The sequence below is a fragment of the Oncorhynchus masou genome, chromosome 8 (assembly GCF_036934945.1).
Source record: "Oncorhynchus masou masou isolate Uvic2021 chromosome 8, UVic_Omas_1.1, whole genome shotgun sequence".
Classification (NCBI taxonomy): Eukaryota; Metazoa; Chordata; class Actinopteri; order Salmoniformes; family Salmonidae; genus Oncorhynchus; species Oncorhynchus masou.
The window spans coordinates 38,480,744-38,497,947 of record NC_088219.1 but is presented as its reverse complement, the minus strand read 5'-3'; the positions used below and the strand labels follow the sequence as shown (position 1 = coordinate 38,497,947).

Sequence of the window (17,204 nt, the reverse complement as noted above, 5' to 3'; positions counted from 1 at the left end):
TGTTCAGGAGTCTTATGGTGTGAGTGGTAGAAGCTGTTTAGAAGCCTCTTGGACCTAGCCTTGGGGCTAGAGCACAGTCTATGACTAAGGTGGCTGGAGTCTTTGACCATTTTTAGGGCCTTCCTCTAACACCGTCTGGTATAGAGGTCCTGGATGGCAGGAAGCTTGTCCCAAGTGATGTACTGGGCCGTACGCACTACCCTCTGTAGTGCCTTGCAGTCGGACGCCGAGCAGTTGCCATACCAGGCATTGATGCAACCAGTCAGGATGCTCTGTGGTGCAGCTGTAGAACCTTTAGAAGATCTGAGGACCCGTGCCAAATCTTTTCAGTCTCCTGAGGGGGAATAGGTTTTGTTGTGCCCTCTTCACGACAGTCTTGGTGTGCTTGGACCATGTTAGTTTGTTGGTGATGTGGACACCAAGGAACTTAAAGCTCTCAACCTGCTCCACTACAGCCCTGTCGATGAGAATGGAAGCGTGCTCCTTTTCCACGTTGAGGGAGAGGTTTTTATCCTGGCACCACACTGCCAGGTCTCTGACCTCCTCCCTATAGGCTGTCTCATTGTTGTCGGTGATCAGGCCTATCACTGTTGCGTCATCGGCAAACTTAATGATGGTGTTGGAGTCGTGCCATGAAGCTGTTGTGTGTTAAGGGCTTGTAAGTAATGTGACAAATAAACTGTGATTTGATTTGATTATGTGTATGTACACGCACTCAAGCGGCAACACACACAGAACTGTCTGGCCCGTGTGCGGGTGCAAGGTGCAGGGCAGGTCGGCAGATAGTAGGATTTTGGGACAGCGTCGCCTGAGGTGTGTGTGTGTGTGTGTGTGTGTGTGTGTGTGTGTGTGTGTGTGTGTGTGTGTGTGTGTGTGTGTGTGTGTGTGTGTGTGTGTGTGTGTGTGTGTGTGTGTGTGTGTGTGTGTGTGTGTGTGTGTGGAATTTCACACGGCAGCTCCATGGTTACACAGCCCAGCTCGGGATCAAAGGGTGTAGACCTTTCACAGCCTCCTACCAGTGCCAGCTCCTTTCCCCCCCTTCCCTTTTCTCCTCTTCTTCTCATCCATCCTCTGCTCCCTTCGTTCCCTCATGCTCCTGCCAGTCTGTCCGGCATGACTGGCGAGACGGCTCGCTCTCTCTCATCTCTCTTCTCCTCTTTTCGGTCTGTTTCTCTTTCAATCAAATCAAAATCAAATCAAATTCTATTGGTCGGCCTACACATATTTAGCAGATGGTTTGTGCGGGCATAGCGAAATGCTTGTGTTCCTAGCACCAACATTGCAGTAATATCTAGCAATTACCACACAAATCTAAAAAGTGAATTAGTAATTAGGAAATCTTTATAAATCTCTATCCCTACTTTCTTTCTCCCTGTGTTAGTTGTCCATTGGTGTGTGTGTGTGTGTGTTCTGCGTGTGCGTGCGTGCGTGTACACAAGTCCCTCCATTCTTGCCTCTTGTCTCTTCCTGCTCTACTATAGGAGTATTGGTAAAGTGACCATGCAGTATAAAGAACAACCGGTCGGTGTACAGTACAGGCCAGACAACTGTTGGTGTGAAGTACAGCTCTCACCAGCCATCATTAACTATCATCCACCTGGTTCCTGGTTACTCTTATACTGAACAAAAATATGAACGCAAAGCGCAACAAAAATATGTAATATTTCAACTTTACTTAACCAGGTAGTGCAGTTGAGAACAAGTTCTCATTTACAACTGAGACCTGGCCAAGATAAAGCAAAGCAGTGCTACAAAAAACAACAGCACATAAACAAACGTACAGTCAATAACACAAAAGAAAATATTGATTTTTCTATTTTTTCTATTACAGTTCATATGAGGAAATCAGGCAATTTAAATAAATTAATTAGGCCCTAATCTATGGATTTCACATGAATGGGCAGGGGCATAGGTGGGCCTGACATAGGTGGGCCTGGGAGGGCAGGGGCATAGGTGGGCCTGACATAGGTGGGCCTGACATAGGTGGGCCTGACATAGGTGGGCCTGACATAGGTGGGCCTGACATAGGTGGGCCTGGGAGGGCAGGGGCATAGGTGGGCCTGGGAGGGCAGGGGCATAGGTGGGCCTGACATAGGTGGGCTTGGGAGGGCAGGGGCATAGGTGGGCCTGACATAGGTGGGCCTGGGAGGGCAGGGGCATAGGTGGGCCTGACATAGGTGGGCCTGGGAGGGCAGGGGCATAGGTGGGCCTGACATAGCTGGGCCTGGGAGGGCAGGGGCATAGGTGGGCCTGACATAGGTGGGCCTGGGAGGGCAGGGGCATAGGTGGGCCTGACATAGCTGGGCCTGGGAGGGCAGGGGCATAGGTGGGCAGGGGCATAGGTGGGCCTGACATAGCTGGGCCTGGGAGGGCAGGGGCATAGGTGGGCCTGACATAGGTGGGCCTGGGAGGGCAGGGGCATAGGTGGGCCTGACATAGGTGGGCCTGGGAGGGCAGGGGCATAGGTGGGCCTGACATAGCTGGGCCTGGGAGGGCAGGGGCATAGGTGGGCCTGACATAGCTGGGCCTGGGAGGGCAGGGGCATAGGTGGGCCTGACATAGCTGGACCTGTGAGGGCAGGGGCATAGGTGGGCCTGACATAGCTGGGCCTGGGAGGGCAGGGGCATAGGTGGGCCTGACATAGCTGGGCCTGGGAGGGCAGGACATAGGTGGGCCTGACATAGCTGGGCCTGGGAGGGCAGGGGCATAGGTGGGCCTGACATAGCTGGGCCTGGGAGGGCAGGGGCATAGGTGGGCAGGGGCATAGGTGGGCCTGACATAGCTGGGCCTGGGAGGGCAGGGGCATAGGTGGGCCTGACATAGGTGGGCCTGGGAGGGCAGGGGCATAGGTGGGCCTGACATAGCTGGACCTGTGAGGGCAGGGGCATAGGTGGGCCTGACATAGCTGGGCCTGGGAGGGCAGGGGCATAGGTGGGCCTGACATAGCTGGGCCTGGGAGGGCAGGGGCATAGGTGGGCCTGACATAGCTGGGCCTGGGTGGGCAGGGGCATAGTTGGGCCTGACATAGCTGGGTCTGGGAGGGCAGGGGCATAGGTGGGCAGGGGCATAGGTGGGCCTGACATAGCTGGGCCTGGGAGGGCAGGGGCATAGGTGGGCCTGACATAGCTGGGCCTGGGAGGGCAGGGGCATAGGTGGGCCTGACATAGCTGGGCCTGGGTGGGCAGGGGCATAGTTGGGCCTGACATAGCTGGGTCTGGGAGGGCAGGGGCATAGGTGGGCCTGACATAGCTGGGCCTGGGAGGGCACACTGTGCATAAGTAAACTATTCAGACCCCTTAACTTTTTTCCACATTTTGTAACATAACAAAATGTGTGAGTTGTCAAGGGGTCGGAATACTTTCCAAATGCACTGTGAGCCCACCCGCTTGGGAGCCAGGCCCAGCCAATCAGAATGAGTTTTTCCCCACAAAGGGCTTCATTACAGACAGAAATACTCCTCAGTTTCATCAGTTGTCTGGGTGGCTGGTCTCAGAAGATCCCGCAGGTGAAGAAGCCGGATATGGAGGTCCTCGGCTGGCTTGGTTACCCGTAGTACGTACATGCGGTTGTGAGAACGGTTAATCATACTGCCAAATTCTCTAAAATGATGCTGGATGCGGCTAATGGTAGAGAAATGAACATTCAATTATCTGGTAACAGCTCTGGTAGACATTCCTGCAGTTAGCATGCCAATTGCACGCACCCTCAAAAATTGAGACATCTGTGGCATTGTGTTATGTAACAAAACTGCACATTTTAGAGTGGCCTTTTATTGTCCCCTGCACAAGGTGCACCTCTGTAATTATCATGCTGTTTAATCAGCTTCTTGATATGCCACACCTGTCAGGTGGATGGATTACCTTGGCAGAGGAGAAATGCTCATTAACAGGGATGTAAACAAATTTGTGCACAACATTTTAGAGAAATAAGCTTTTTGTGTATATGAAACATTTCTGGGATCTTTTATTTCAGCTCATGAAACATGGAACAAACATTTTACATGCTGAATTTATATTTTTGTTCTGTATAGATTAAGGAACAATAGCAGGCTTTCATCCCATCATGCCTGGGAAAGTGGTGTGAAGTTGTGTGTTTGAACGGTTAATGCTGCAATATGTAACGTTTTGGGCGACCCGACCAAATTCACATAGAAATGTGAGTTACAGATCTGTCGTTCACATTAAAATCAAGTCTAAGAAGCGGTAGATCTGTTCTATGTGAGCTATTTCTATGCTTCCCGTTCTTCTGTTTTGTTTTTGCATCTTTTACGTTCGGTTTTGTACACCAGCTTCAAACAGCTGAAAATACAATATTTTTGTTTATAGGAAAGATATTTCACAGCAGTTTTTATGGTGCATTGATTATCTACAGTACAATATACATTGCTTGTTTTGTCACATTAACTGAAATTAGGCAAACTATTCGAATTTTAGCAACCAGGAAATGGCGGAGCGATTTATGCATATTGCACCTTTAAGTGATGTATGTTTTACTATTATTGCTCTCTCCCACTCTCTCTCTCTCTCTATCTCTTTCTCTCTCTCTCTCTCTCTCTCTCTCTCTCTCTCTCTCTCTCTCTCTCTCTCTCTCCCTCTCCCTCTCCCTCTCCCTCTCTCTCCCACTCCCTCTCCCGCTCTCTCTCTCTCTCTCTCCCTCTCTCTCTCCTCTCTCTCTCTCTCTCTCTCTCTCTCCCTCCCTCTCTCTCTCCCCCTCCCTTTCTCCCTCCCTCCCTCCCTCTCTCTCTCTCTCTCTCTCTCTCTGTCCCAGGTCCTGCTGGTGTTTGCAAAGGAGGATGGTCAAAGCGATGCCTTCTGGTGGGCGTGTGACCGGGCGGGTTTCAGGTGTAACATCGCCCGAACGCCTGAGTCCGCCATCGAGTGTTTCCTGGACAAGAGCCACGAAATTGTAGTCATCGATGGACGCCACTCACGATACTTTGAGGCAGAAGCTGTCTGTCGGTAAACTCAAACTGGCTGTCTGTCTGTCTGGCTGTCTGTGAGTGAGTGAGTGAGTGAGTGAGTGAGTGAGTGAGTGAGTGAGTGAGTGAGTGAGTGAGTGAGTGAGATGGGCAACTTTGATGGGGCTGGGGGCCACAAAAACATCTTGCTCACAGGTCGGTGTACCCAAATCCATACCCTCACATACACACACATTGCATTGCGAGCAAAAAAATTTAGTGGCCACCATCTTAACAGTGGAGATAAAAAACATGTTTTAAAAAGTAACTTTTGTGCAATTCCACACATTTTGCACGTTTGCTGCAATTGTACACATTTTGCCATGGAGCAGAGAGAATATTTTACAGTTATAAAACTAATTTCATGCAATTCTCCACATTTTGCCATAGGGTGGAGAGAAATGTTTGCAATTTTCAATATGATATCTGGGTGACACTGACGAACCAAATCAATGCCCCCCCCCCCCACAGATACCTTAAAAACATTTAAGGGTGTGCATCATAAAACCAGTCAGTATCCGGTGTGACCACCATTTGCCTCATGCATTGCGACACATCTCCTTTTGCATAGAGTTGATCAGGATGTTAATTGTTCATTGTTCATTGTTGATGTTAATTGTAGCCTGTGGAATGTTGTCCCACTGCTCTTCAATGGCTGTGCGAAGTTGCTAGATATTGGCGGGAACTGGACATTCCTGCAGTCAGCATGCCATTTGCATGCTCCCTCAAAACTTGAGACGTCTGTGTCATTGTGTTGTGTGACAAAACTGTACATTTTAGAGTGGCCTTTTATTGTCCCCCGCACAAGGTGCACCTGTGTAATGATTATGCTGATTAATCAGCTTCTTCATTTGCCACACCTGTCAGGTAGATGGATTATCGTGGCAAAGGAGAACAGGGATATAAACTAATTTGTGCACAAAATATGTCTGCAATATTTTTTTTTGCAGCTCATGAGACATGTTGTGTTTATATTTTTGTTCAGTGTCGATACACTAAAAACTCAATCTGTCCTAATAATCCCACCCAGTATTTATCATGTGGTCAGACCATCATGTGCTTCTTTATACAGTATCTTGTGAATAGAGTTATTAGTCACGCATGGTAATATTTTATCAGAAGCAGAGAGTGGCTTTCTCTCTTCTCAATAAAGACCTATCACAAGTATTTTTCTTTCTTTCTTCCTCTCTCTCTCTCTCTCTCTCTCTCTCTCTCTCTCTCTCTCTCTCTCTCTCGTCTCTCTCCTTACTTTCCTCCCTCCCTGCATGTCCCCTGCCAGCCAAGAGGCTTTTGCCATCACTCACATTTATCCTTTCCTCCCACTCTCTCTCTCTCTCTCTCTCTCCTTCTCTCTTTCTCCTCTCTCTCATCTCTCTCTCCTTCCCTCTCTCTCCTTCTCTCTCTCTCCTTCCCTCTCCCTCCCTCCCTTCCTCCCCCCCATCCCTCCAGTACATTGTGTCCATGGTGAGCCTGTGTCAAGTAGAGAGATGTTCTCTCATATGCCAATGACATCACTCCTCCACTGCCCAGATGCTTATACTGGCAATCATTCTGAAGCCTCCTCTCGTGTTGTGTGTCTGTCAAATGAAGCGATCAACTCAATCACACTTATTGCTCTCAAACCTGCCTCGTGAGTTAGCGAGGGAATTTGTTTTAAGGTAAAGCACAAAAGCACTTCAAGTCTTCTTATGTCGTCCAAAACATATATTTGAACATTTTGTGGTTGTGAAAATATATATTTTTCTTGACCATCTGCGGGATTCCGAGCGCTTCTGTTTCATCCGTCTCTTAGATGATCAATCTCTTGTGTTGTTGATCCAGGTTGATTCGTGCCACAAAGCGCTCAGAACACACAGTCATTCTGGCCGTTGTGCCACAGACGTAAGTATACACGTAATTGATTGATGGCTTTTATTGCCATTCAAGAGGATTATTTTTTCTCACAACTGAAGTTACATACATATTCACACACACACCAAATATAATGATACCTGTTTTCACGTTGATGGTGATAATGACATGCAGTACATGTATGTGTACTCTATAATGATACCGTGTTTAGTTAACTATTCACACCCCTTGACTTTTTCCACATTTTGTTGTGTTCCAGCCTGTATTTAAAATGTATTACATTTAGATTTTGTTTCACTGATCGACACACAATACCACATAATGTAGCCTAGTGATTAAGTTTGAATCCCCGAGCTGACTAGGTGAAAAATCTGCCGATGAGCCCTTGAGCAAGGCACTCAACCCTAATTGCTCCTGTAAGTCGCTCTGGATAAGCGTGTCTGCTCAATGACTGAAATGTAAATGTCAAAGTGGAATTTTGTTTATAGAACTTTTTTTTTAAATGAATACAAAATAAACAGCTGAAATATCTTGAGTCAATAAGTATTCAACCCCTTTGTTATGACAAGCCTAAATAAGTTCAGAAGTAAAAATGTGCTTTTTAAGTTGCATGGACTCATTGCATGTTCAATAACAGTGGTTAACAGGATATTATAACGACGACCCCATCTCTGTATCCCACACATACAATTATCTGTAAGGTCTCTCAATTGAGTAGTGAAGCACAGATTCAGCCACAAAGACCAATGCTTCGCAATGAGGGGCAACAATTGGTAGATATATAAAACAAACCCAGCTGAATAGCCCTTTGAGCATGGTGAAGTTATTAATTCCACTTTGGATGGTGTATCAATACACCCAATCACTACAAAGGTACAGGCATCCTTCCTAACTCGGTTATCGGAGAGGAAGGAAACCGCTCAGGGATTTCACCTTGAGGCTAATGGTGATTTTAAAACAGTTACAGAGTTTAATGGCTCTGTAATGAGAAGGCTGAGGATGGATCAACAACATTGCTCCACAATACTAACCTGACTGCCTAGAGTGAAAAGAAGGAAGCCCAAAAAGAATACAAATATTCCAAAACATGCAACAAGGCACTTAAGTAATACTGCAAAAACTGTGTCAAAGAAATTTACTTTTTTCCTGAAATACAAAGCGTTATGTTTGGGGCAAATCCAACACAACACACTTCATATTTTCAAGCATGTTGGTGGCTGCATTATGTTATGGGTATGCTTGTCATTGGCAAGGACTAGGGAGTTTTTTAGGATAAAAATAAACAGAATACCTGGTTCAGTTTGCTTTCCAACAGCTACTGGGAGAGGAATTCGCCTTTCAGCAGAACAATAGCCTAAAACACAAGTCCAAATCTACACTGGAGCTGCTTACCAAAACAACATTGAATGTTTCTTAGTAGCCTAGTTACAGTTTTGACTTAAATCGGCTTGAAAATTTATGGCAAGACTTGAAAATGGCTGTCGAGCAATGAATTTTAAAAGAATAATGGCCACACAGCTGTAATCTTCTCCAAAGGGGCTTCTACAAAGTATTGATTTAGGGGTGTGAATACTTATGTAAATGAGATATTTATGTATTTCATTTTCAATAAATTTGCAACAATTTCTAAAAACGTGTTTTCACTATGTAAATATGGGGTATTGTGTGTAGATGGGTGAGAAACAAAATATATAACACAACAAAATGTGAAATAAGTCAAGGGGTATGAATACTTTCTGAAGGCACTGTATATCTTATGTGAGCTGAGGATGATAATGTCATAGTGTGTACTGCCTATGCTGTTCTCTCTACTCTATAGGCCTTCAGGTCAGGAGGAGCCGTCTGTTCTTCCTCTCCTCTGCGCTGGACTCAGCAGAGTATGCACTCTTCTCCTTCTATGTTCTCTATGTACTATAGGGGGAAGAGGGGATAGGACTTTATATGGCATGACATCTGCCCCCACCATCTCCTCTGGGACTCTGTAAAGTGTACTGAGCCAGACAACTCAAAACACTCATGCTATCCTATCATCCATCTGCTGTCAGTCAGCCAGTCAGTTTGCTCATCTTATAAACACATCACAGTGTTTACCAACTGTTCTGTACTTTATTGTATGTGAGCAGGCTGTTTAACACATCAGCAGGTCACAGCTCTCATCACATGTCCTACCTCCAGGCTCATAGCTGACCATGTTGGTCATATTTCACTTCATGTAAATCTCTCTCTCTCTCTCTCTCTCTCTCTCTCTCTCTCTCTCTCTCTCTCTCTCTCTCTCTCTCTCTCTCTCTCTCTCTCTCTCTCTCTCTCTCTCTCTCTCTCTCTCTCTCTCTCTCTCTCTCTCTCTCTCTCTCTCTCTCTCTCTCTCTCTCTCTCTCTCTCTCTCTCTCAGAGGTATGTGGAGAACAGTAGTGTCTCTGCCTGCTATAATGAGTTGCTCCAGATTGAACATGGAGAGGTGCGCTGCCAGTTCAAACTCAGGTACATTGGGACACACATACACACACAGACACACACATACACACAGACACACACATACACACACAGACACACACACACACAGAGACACACACTATGTATGACTAAACAGATCACTCTCTCTTCTCTCCCTCAGGGCTTGTAACTCTGTCTTCACTGCTCTGGACCACTGTCAGGAGGCTGTGGAGATCACCAGTGAAGACCATGTGATACAGGTATACACACACACCATTGGGGGGGAGGGGGTATGCACTGGTCATCTCATATTTACAGTTGAGGTTGGACGTTTACATGCACTTTAGCCAAGTACATTTAAACTCAGTCTTTCACAATTCCTGACATTTAATCCTAGTAAAAATTCCCTGTCTTAGGTCAGTTGGGATCACCACTTTATTTTAAGAATGTTAAATGTCAGAATAATAGTAGAGAGAATGATTTATTTCAGCTTTTATTTATTTCATCACATTCCCAGTGGGTCAGAAGTTTACATACACTAAATTAGTATTTAGTAGGATTGCCTTTAAATTGTTTAACTTGAGTCAAACGTTTCAGGTAGCCTTCCACAAGCGTCCCACAATAAATTGGGTGAATTTTGTCCCATTCCTCCTGACAGAACTGGTGTAACTGAGTCAGGTTTGTCGGCCTCCTTGCTCACACACACTTTTTCAGTTCTGCCCACAAAGTTTCTATAGGATTGAGGTCAGGACTTTGTGATGGCCACTCCAACACATTGACTTTGTCATCCTTAAGCCATTTTGGAACTTTGGAAATTGGGAAAAAATGGCGCCGGAGGAGATGGCCGCCGTTTTACGGTCTCCTAACCAATTGTGTTATTATTTGTTTTGTTTTTGCGATATTTGTAAATTATTTTGTACATAATGTTACTGCAACCATATCTTACGGCAGAAAAGAGCTTCTGGACATCAGGACAGCGATCACTCACCTCGGATTAGACAAAGAGCTTCTGGACATCAGCACAGCGATCACTCACCTCGGATTAGACAAAGAGCTTCTGGACATCAGCACAGCGATCACTCACCTCGGATTAGACAAAGAGCTTCTGGATATCAGGACAGCGATCACTCACCTCAGATTAGACAAAGAGCTTCTGGATATCAGGACAGTGATCACTCACCTCGGATTAGACAAAGAGCTTCTGGATATCAGGACAGCGATCACTCACCTCGGATTAGACAAAGAGCTTCTGGATATCAGGACAGCGATCACTCACCTCGGATTAGACAAAGACTTTTTTCAACAACAACAACAACAAGCAGGACTCACACAATATTCTCCAAACGCCCCGCAGGGCAGACATCCCAATTATTCGCATAAGGAAGCGACGCAGAGGAAGTAGAGCCGGATTCCTCGTCCGGATCCGCAGAAGGCGAGTAGGAAAGCTGCCGTTACCGTCTGTAACGCCGTTCTTCGTTTGTCGAAAGAAAGTCGGACCGAAATGCAGCGTGTTGGTTACTCATGTTTTTAATGGAACAAATGACGATACACGAAATAACTTATAAATACAAAAAAAAAAAAAAACGGAACGTGAAAAACCTATACAGCCTGTCTGGTGAACACTAATACAGAGACAGGAACAATCACCCACGAAATACAAAGTGAAACCCAGGCTACCTAAATACGGTTCCCAATCAGAGACAACGAGAATCACCTGACTCTGATTGAGAACCGCCTCAGGCAGCCAAACTTATGCAACACACACCCCTAATCAGCCACAATCCCAATAACTAAAAAACCTCACTAAGAAATACAACAAACATAAACCCATGTCACACCCTGGCCTGACCAACTAATTAACGAAAACACAAAATACTAAGACCAAGGCGTGACAGAACCCCCCTAAGGTGCGGACTCCCGGACGCACCTCAAAACCATAGGGAGGGTCCGGGTGGGCGTCTGTCCATGGTGGCGGTTCCGGCTCGGGACGTGGACCCCACTCCATAAATGTCATAGTTCCTCCCCTTTGCGTCCTGGGATGATCCACCCTCGCCGCCGACCATGGCCTAATAGTCCTCACCCAGAACCCCACTGAACTGAGGAGCAGCTCGTGACTGAGGGGCAGCTCGGGACTGAGGGGCAGCTCGGGACTGAGGGGCAGCTCGGGACTGAGGGGCAGCTCGGGACTGAGGGGCAGCTCGGGACTGAGTGGCAGCTCGGGACTGAGGGACAGCCCAGTACTGAGAGAAAGCCCAGCACTGAGAGAAAGCCCAGCACTGAGATGAAGCCCAGTACTGAGATGAAGCCCAGCCAGGCAGTTGAATCCGGCAGATCCTGGCTGACTGGCGGATCTGGAAGAGTCTGGTTGACTGGCAGATCTGGAAGAGTCTGGTTGACTGGCAGATCTGGAAGAGTCTGACTGACTGGCAGATCTGGAAGAGTCTGGCTGACTGGCAGATCTGGAAGTGTCTGGCTGACTGGCAGATCTGGAAGAGTCTGGCTGACTGGCAGATCTGGAAGAGTCTGGCTGACTGGCAGATCTGGAAGAGTCTGGCTGACTGGCGGCTCTGGCTGCTCCATGCAGATTGACAGCTCTGGCGGCTTCTTGCAGACTGACAGCTCTGACTGTTCCATGCAGACTGGCAGCTCCTTGCAGACTGGCAGCTCCTTGCAGACTGGCAGCTCCTTGCAGACTGGCAGCTCCTTGCAGACCGGCAGCTCTAGCTGCTCCATGCAGACTGGCAGCTCTGGCTGCTCCATGCAGACTGGCAGCTCCATGCAGACTGGCAGCTCTAGCTGCTCCATGCAGACTGGCAGCTCTGGCTGCTCCATGCAGACTGGCAGCTCCTTGCAGACTGGCAGCTCTAGCTGCTCCATGCAGACTAGCAGCTCAGGCTGCTCCGAACAGGCAGGAGGCTCCGGCAGCGCTGGAGAGGAGAAAGGCTCCGACAGGGCAGGAGAGGCGAGGCGCACTGTAGGCCTGATGCGTGGTGCTGGCACTGGTGGTATTGGGCCGAGGACACGCACAGGAAGCCTGGTGCGGGGATCTGCTACCGGAGGGCTGGGGTGTGGAGGTGGTACTGGATAGACTGGACCGTGCAGGCGCACTGGAGCTCTTGAGCACCGAGCCTGCCCAACCTTACCTGGTTGAATACTCTCGGTTGCCCTGCCAGTGCTGCGAGGTGGAATAGCCCGCACTGGGCTATGTAGGCGAACCGGAGACACCGAGCGCAAGGCTGGTGCCATGTAAGCCGGCCCAAGGAGACGCACTGGGGACCAGATGCGTAGAGCCGGCTTCATGGCATTTGGCTCGACGCTCAAACTAGCCCGGCCGATACGCGGAGCTGAAATATACCGCACCGGGCTATGCACCCGCACTGGGGACACCGTGCGCACCATTGCATAACACGGTGCCTGCCCGGTCTCTCTAGCCCCCCGGTAAGCACAGGGAGTTTGCGCAGGTCTCCTACCTGGCGTAGCCATACTCCCTGATAGCCCCCCCCAAGAAATTTCTGGGGCTGATTCCCGGGTTTCGCTCTGCGCCGCCGTGTCTTTCTTTTCGACTCCATTCTCCTATAGCCCTCTTCGCACTGCTCCAGCGAATCCCAGGCGGGCTCCGGCACTCTCTCTGGGTCGGCCGCCCACCTGTCTATTTCTTCCCACGTCGTATACTCCAATCCTCTGCTGTCCATAACGTCCTCCCTTCGCTGCTCCAGCTGCCTGTTAACACGCTGCTCGGTCCGTGTGTGTTGGGTGATTCTGTAACGGCGTTCTTCGTTTGTCGAAAGAAAGTCGGACCGAAATGCAGCGTGTTGGTTACTCATGTTTTTAATGGAACAAATGACGATACACGAAATAACTTATAAATACAAAAAAAAAAAAACGGAACGTGAAAAACCTATACAGCCTGTCTGGTGAACACTAACACAGAGACAGGAACAATCACCCACGAAATACAAAGTGAAACCCAGGCTACCTAAATACGGTTCCCAATCAGAGACAACGAGAATCACCTGACTCTGATTGAGAACCGCCTCAGGCAGCCAAACCTATGCAACACACACCCCTAATCAGCCACAATCCCAATAACTAAAAAACCCCACTAAGAAATACAACAAACATAAACCCATGTCACACCCTGGCCTGACCAACTAATTAACTAAAACACAAAATATTAAGACCAAGGCGTGACACGTCGATGTTACTCGCAATCATTGGACAATATATTAGATGAGGTACGATCACGAATATCCTACCAACGGGACATCAAAAACTGTAATATCCTATGTTTCACGGAATCGTGGCTGAATGACGACATAGGCAGGATACACGCTTCACCGGCAAGATAGAACAGCGGGACGAGGAAGGGCGGTCTGTGCATATTTGTGAACAACAGCTGGTGCACGAAATCTAAGGAAGTCTCTAGATTTTGGGCGCCTAAAGTAGAGTATATTGTGATAAATTGCAGGCCACACTACTTGCCTAGAGAGTTCTCAGCTATACTTTTTGTGGCTGTTTATTTACCACCACAATCAGATGCGGGCACGAAGACCTCACTCAGTCAGCTGTATAAGGAAATAAGCAAACAGGAAACCACTCACCTAGAGGCGGCGCTCCTAGTGGCCGGAGACTTTAATGGGAAACTTAAATCAGTTCTACCAAATCTCTATCAACATGTTAAATGTGCAACCAGAGGGAAAAAAATTCTACGCGTACAAAGCTCTCCCTCGCCCTCCATTTGGTAAATTCGACCACAACTCTATCCTCCTGATTCCTGCTTACAAGCAAACATTAAAGCAGGAAGCACCAGTGACATGGTCTATAAAAAAAATGGTTAGATGAAGCAGATGCTAAACTACAGGACTGTTTTGCTATCACAGACTGGAACATGTTCCGGGATTCTTCTGATGACATTGAGGAATACACCACATCAGTCACTGGCTTTATCAATAAGTGCATTGAGGACATCGTCCCCCACAGTGACTGTACGTACATACCCCAACCAGAAGCCATGGATTACAGGCAACATTCACACTGAGCTAAAGGGTAGAGCTGCCGCTTTCAGGGTGCGGGACTCTAACCCGGAAGCTGTCAAGAAATCCAGCTATGCCCTGCGACGTACCAGATAACAGGCAAAGCGTCAATACAGGGCTAAGATTGAATCATACTACACTGGCACCGATGCTCGTCAGATGTGGCAGGGCTTGCAAACTATTACAGACTACAAAGGGAAGCGCAGCCGCGAGCTGCCCAGTGACACGAGTCTACCAGACGAGCTAAATCACTTCTATGCTCGCTTCGAGCCAAGTAACACTGAGGCATGCATGAGAGCATCAGCTGTTCCAGATGACTGTGTGATCACGCTCTCCGTAGCCGACGTGAGTAAGACGTTTAAACAGGTCAACATACACAAGGCTGCAGGGCCAGACGGATTACCAGGACGTGTGCTCCGGGCATGTGCTGACCAACTGGCAGGTGTCTTGACTGACATTTTCAACATGTCCCTGATAGTCTGTAATACCAACAGGCTTCAAGCAGACCACCATAGTCCCTGTGCCCAAGAACACAAAGGCAACCTGCCTAAATGACTACAGACCCGTAGCACTCACGTCTGTAGCCATGAAGTGCTTTGAAAGGCTGGTAATGGGTCACATCAACACCATTATCCCAGTAACCCTAGACCCACTCCAATTTGCATACCGCCCAAACAGATCCACAGATGATGCAATCTCTATTGCACTCCACACTGCCCTTTCCCACCTGGACAAAAGGAACACCTATGTGAGAATGCTATTCATTGACTACAGCTCAGCGTTCATCACTAAGCTAAAGAACCTGGGACTAAACACCTCCCTCTGAAACAGGATCCTGGACTTCCTGATGGGTCGCCCCCAGGGGGCGAGGGTAGGTAGCAACACATCTACCACACTGATCCTCAACACTGGAGCTCCCCAGGGGTGCGTGCTCAGTCCCCTCCTGTACTCCCTGTTCACCCACGACTGCATGGCCAGGCACGAGTCCAACACCATCATTAAGTTTGCAGACGACACAACAGTGATAGGCCTGATCACTGACAACGACGAGACAGCCTATAGGGAGGAGGTCAGATACCCGGCCGGGTGGTGCCAGAATAACAACCAATCCCTTAACGTAACCAAGATTAAGGAGATTATTGTGGACTACAGGAAAATAAGCACCGAGCAGGTCCCCATTCTCATCGACGGGGCAGGTTGAGAGCTTCAAATTCCTTGTTGTCCACATCAACAACAAACTAGAATGGTCCAAACACACCAAGACAGTCGTGAAGAGGGCACGACAAAGCCTATTCCCCCTCAGGAAACTAAAAATATTTGTCATGGGTCCTCAGATCCTCAAAAGGTTCTACAGCTGAAACATCAAGAGCATCCTGACCGGTTGCATCACTAACTGGTACGGCAATTGCTCGGCCTCTGACCGCAATACAATACATTACAATACATTACTGGGGCAAAGCTGCCTGCCATCCAGGACCTCTACACCAGGCGGTGTCAGAGGAAGGCCCTAAAAATTGTTATTGACCCCAGCCACCCCAGTCATAGACTGTTCTCTCTACTACCGCATGGCAAGCGGTACCGGAGTGCCAAGTCTAGGACAAAAAGGCTTCTCAACAGTTTTTACCCCGAAGCCATAAGACTTCTGAACAGGTTACCCGGACTATTTACATTGTGTGCCCCCCAATACCTTTTTTACGCTGCTGCTACTTTCTGTTTATCTTATATGCATAGTCACTTTAACTACACATCCATGTACATACTCCCTCAATTGGCCCGACCAACCAGTGCTCCCGCACATTGGCTAACTGGGCTATCTGCATTCTGTCCCACCTCCTGCCATCTCCTCCTTTTTACACTACTGCTACTCTCTGTTCATCATATATGCATAGTCACTTTAACTATACCTACATGTACTGTACATACTACCTCAAAAAGCCTGACTAACTGTATATTTTCAAATGTATTTTTACTGTTGTTTTATTTCTTTACTTACACACACACAAATACATTTTTCCATCTCTCTCCCTCCTCCCCCAGTATGTGAACCCGGCATTTGAGTGTATGATGGGTTACCACAAGGGAGAGTTGATAGGGAAAGAGCTGACGGAACTCCCCAAGAGTGACAAGAACCGAGCAGATCTTCTAGACACCATCAACACCTGCATCAAGAAAGGAAAGGTGAGAGAGTATTAGACACTGAAAAAACTCGGGACCTCATTGAAGAACATCCAACTATTCATCTAGATTTTTTTTCTCCTATGTTTTCTATTCATTCGTCCGATTGTATTTCTCTAGGAGTGTTATGGTGTCGCCTGACTGTAGCTTTCTCTAAGTCTAGGAGTGGCAGGGGATCTACTACGCCAGGAGGAAGTCGGGTGACAGCATACAGCAGCACGTCAAGATCACACCTGTGATTGGCCAGGGAGGGTAAGTCACTGCCTTCACCCCTTCCACTTAAATAACACGTTTATCAACTCCGATGTCTTCCTCAGTAGATGTGCTTGGGTAAAATCACTGGGGAAGCCAAGCCAATAAAAAAGCCAAAGAGCCAAATTGTGTCGTTTCCTGTATAATCCATTCGTTCAGACTCCACAGTGATGTACAATAAGGTCATGACAACAAACAGACACACAGTGGCGGGATGAATTCAACTACACATATGTTTGTTTCATCACAAAACCAGAGAGCAACATCTGTCCGCTGAATTCCACAAAGCAAATATTGCACATTTTTGTTACGTTACAGCCTTATTCTGAAATGGATTCAATTGTTATTTTCCCTCGTCAATCTACACACAATACCCCATAATGACATCACAATACCCCATAATGACATCACAATACCCCATAATGACATCACAATACCCCATAATGACAAAGTGAAAATAGGTTTTTAGAAATGTTTGCAAATCTATAAAAAGTAATATACACTAA

The 17,204-nt window shown here is 47.6% G+C and overlaps 1 protein-coding gene across 5 annotated transcripts in view; it reads left to right on the top strand.

Moving 5' to 3' along the window:
* The window catches only part of LOC135544634 (high affinity cAMP-specific and IBMX-insensitive 3',5'-cyclic phosphodiesterase 8B-like), an 86,607-nt gene that overhangs the window by 30,749 nt on the left and 38,654 nt on the right, over positions 1 to 17,204 (top strand). For 2 of the 5 annotated variants that reach the window (XM_064972391.1, XM_064972393.1), the window contains 7 exons: positions 4,768 to 4,958; positions 6,779 to 6,838; positions 8,628 to 8,685; positions 9,198 to 9,286; positions 9,420 to 9,498; positions 16,309 to 16,449; positions 16,610 to 16,698. In XM_064972391.1, the coding sequence (XP_064828463.1) occupies positions 4,768 to 4,958; positions 6,779 to 6,838; positions 8,628 to 8,685; positions 9,198 to 9,286; positions 9,420 to 9,498; positions 16,309 to 16,449; positions 16,610 to 16,698 (707 nt within the window). The remainder of the gene's footprint in view (positions 1 to 4,767; positions 4,959 to 6,778; positions 6,839 to 8,627; positions 8,686 to 9,197; positions 9,287 to 9,419; positions 9,499 to 16,308; positions 16,450 to 16,609; positions 16,699 to 17,204) is intronic. The other 3 variants (XM_064972394.1, XM_064972395.1, XM_064972392.1) reach the window with 2 other exon arrangements.